The 2,500-nt window shown below is 49.1% G+C and overlaps 1 protein-coding gene across 2 annotated transcripts in view; it reads left to right on the top strand.

Annotated features, from left to right (window-relative positions):
• Nucleotides 1-2,500, top strand: part of LOC139405678 (oxysterol binding protein-like 3b) — a 127,890-nt gene that overhangs the window by 55,671 nt on the left and 69,719 nt on the right. For both annotated transcript variants that reach the window (XM_071148097.1, XM_071148096.1), the window contains exon 4: nt 1-25. This exon is cut by the window's left edge and continues 29 nt beyond it. In XM_071148097.1, coding sequence (XP_071004198.1) covers nt 1-25 — 25 coding nt within the window. The remainder of the gene's footprint in view (nt 26-2,500) is intronic.

The following is a 2,500-nucleotide window of genomic DNA, read 5'->3' as shown; positions in this document are numbered from 1 at the left end:
GAAGTATGCCAAGTGTGGTGCTGACGTGAGTACAAAGATCTGCTGGCCCTCTGTCCCCATTCTGTCTGCTAGGACACTCATCAATCACACACAGCTATCACAGAAAGCACATCAGGCTGACTTTCTCTCCTACAGCATCTGAAATACATGTTTTTTGGGGGACCAATTGTTTATTGATTTTTAAAAAGAAACATTAAAAAACAATGTAAACACATTTAAAAAAGGGTGGAGGCAACCAGTAATGTTATAGTACAAACTAAAGAAAACCAGAGGATGTGAGAGGATGTTACGGTAAGATGTCAGGTTCTGATATACTGCTGGGACTGGGTTGTCAGGTTCTGATATACTGCTGGGACTGGGTTGTCAGGTTCTGATATACTGCTGGGGCTGGGTTGTCAGGTTCTGAGATACTGCTGGGGCTGGGTTGTCAGGTTCTGAGATACTGCTGGGGCTGGGTTGTCAGGTTCTGAGATACTGCTGGGACTGGGTTGTCAGGTTCTGATATACTGCTGGGGCTGGGTTGTCAGGTTCTGATATACTGCTGGGGCTGGGTTGTCAGGTTCTGAGATACTGCTGGGACTGGGTTGTCAGGTTCTGATATACTGCTGGGACTGGGTTGTCAGGTTCTGATATACTGCTGGGACTGGGTTGTCAGGTTCTGAGATACTGCTGGGACTGGGTTGTGTTAAGTGCCTTGCTCAAGGGCACATCGGCAGATTCATCAATCCTCTTAACTGCTAGGCTACCTGCAGTGGTAGACTACCTGCGGTTCTAGGCTACCTGCCGTGCTAGGCTACCTGCCGTGCTAAACTACCTGCGGTGCTAGGTTGCCTGCAGTGCTAAGCTACCTGTGGTGCTAGGTTTCCTGCAGTGCTAAGCTACCTGCCGTGCTGAGCTACCTGCCGTGCTAGGCTACCTGCCGTGCTGAGCTACCTGCCGTGCTAGACGACCTGCTGTGCTAGGCTACCTGCAGTGCTAGGCTACCTGCCGTGCTGAGCTACCTGCCGTGCTAGACGACCTGCTGTGCTAGGCTACCTGCCGTGCTGAGCTACCTGCTGTCATGTTTATTTATTTATTTATTTTACCTTTCTTTAAGTAGGCAAGTCAGTTAAGAACAAATTCTTATTTTCAATGACGGCCTAGGAACAGTGGGTTTACTGCCTGTTCAGGGGCAGAACGACAGATTTGTACCTTGTCAGCTCACGGATTTGAACTTGTGGGAGGCTTAATGCAGTTACAATAAATCATATGTTCCCACATGTCAAAGTCATCCTGAATGTCTGTGTACAGGAAGAGTTAAGACCAGCCAGGACCATACTGAATAATAATGTCCCAATGTTGAACCAGTGTGTATCTGTGCAGAGACATGCAGTCTGTGTACCATACGACACCAACTGTGTCACAAATAACACCCTATTCCCTGCCCTGGTCAAAAGTAGTGCACTATATAGGGTAGGGCTGCCCAACCCTCTTCCTGGAGATCTACTGTCCTGTAGGTTTTCAGTCCAACCCTGATTTAGCAAATCTGATTCAGCTAGTTAAGGTCTTGTTGAGCAGCTAATTAGTAGAATCAGATGTGTTAAATTAGACTGAAAACCCACAGGATGGTAGTTCTCCAGGAAGAGGGTTGGACTGAAAACCCACAGGATGGTAGTTCTCCAGGAAGAGGGTTAGGCTGAAAACCCACAGGACGGTAGATCTCCAGGAAGAGGGTTGGGCTGAAAACCCACAGGATGGTAGTTCTCCAGGAAGAGGGTTGGCTGAAAACCCACAGGATGGTAGTTCTCCAGGAAGAGGGTTGGACTGAAAACCCACAGGATGGTAGTTCTCCAGGAAGAGGGTTGGGCTGAAAACCCACAGGATGGTAGTTCTCCAGGAAGAGGGTTGGACTGAAAACCCACAGGATGGTAGTTCTCCAGGAAGAGGGTTGGGCTGAAAACCCACAGAATGGTGGTTCTCCAGGAAGAGGGTTGGGCTGAAAACCCACAGGATGGTAGTTCTCCAGGAAGAGGGTTGGGCTGAAAACCCACAGGATGGTAGTTCTCCAGGAAGAGGGTTGGACTGAAAACCCACAGGATGGTAGTTCTCCAGGAAGAGGGTTGGGCTGAAAACCCACAGGATGGTAGTTCTCCAGGAAGAGGGTTGGCTGAAAACCCACAGGATGGTAGTTCTCCAGGAAGAGGGTTGGGCTGAAAACCCACAGGATGGTAGTTCTCCAGGAAGAGGGTTGGGCTGAAAACCCACAGAATGGTGGTTCTCCAGGAAGAGGGTTGGGCTGAAAACCCACAGGATGGTAGTTCTCCAGGAAGAGGGTTGGACTGAAAACCCACAGGATGGTAGTTCTCCAGGAAGAGGGTTGGGCTGAAAACCCACAGAATGGTGGTTCTCCAGGAAGAGGGTTGGGCAGCCTTGATATATGGAATACGGTGCCATTTGGGATGCAGACTTCTGTCTCTTTCAGCAATAATGCTTCTATATGGTCAGACATTACTCAGACCTT

This window comes from Oncorhynchus clarkii, chromosome 3, assembly GCF_045791955.1.
Source record: "Oncorhynchus clarkii lewisi isolate Uvic-CL-2024 chromosome 3, UVic_Ocla_1.0, whole genome shotgun sequence".
NCBI classification, from domain to species: domain Eukaryota; kingdom Metazoa; phylum Chordata; class Actinopteri; order Salmoniformes; family Salmonidae; genus Oncorhynchus; species Oncorhynchus clarkii.
Note: the sequence above shows the minus strand (reverse complement) of the source record. Positions and strands in the feature narration are given on the sequence as shown.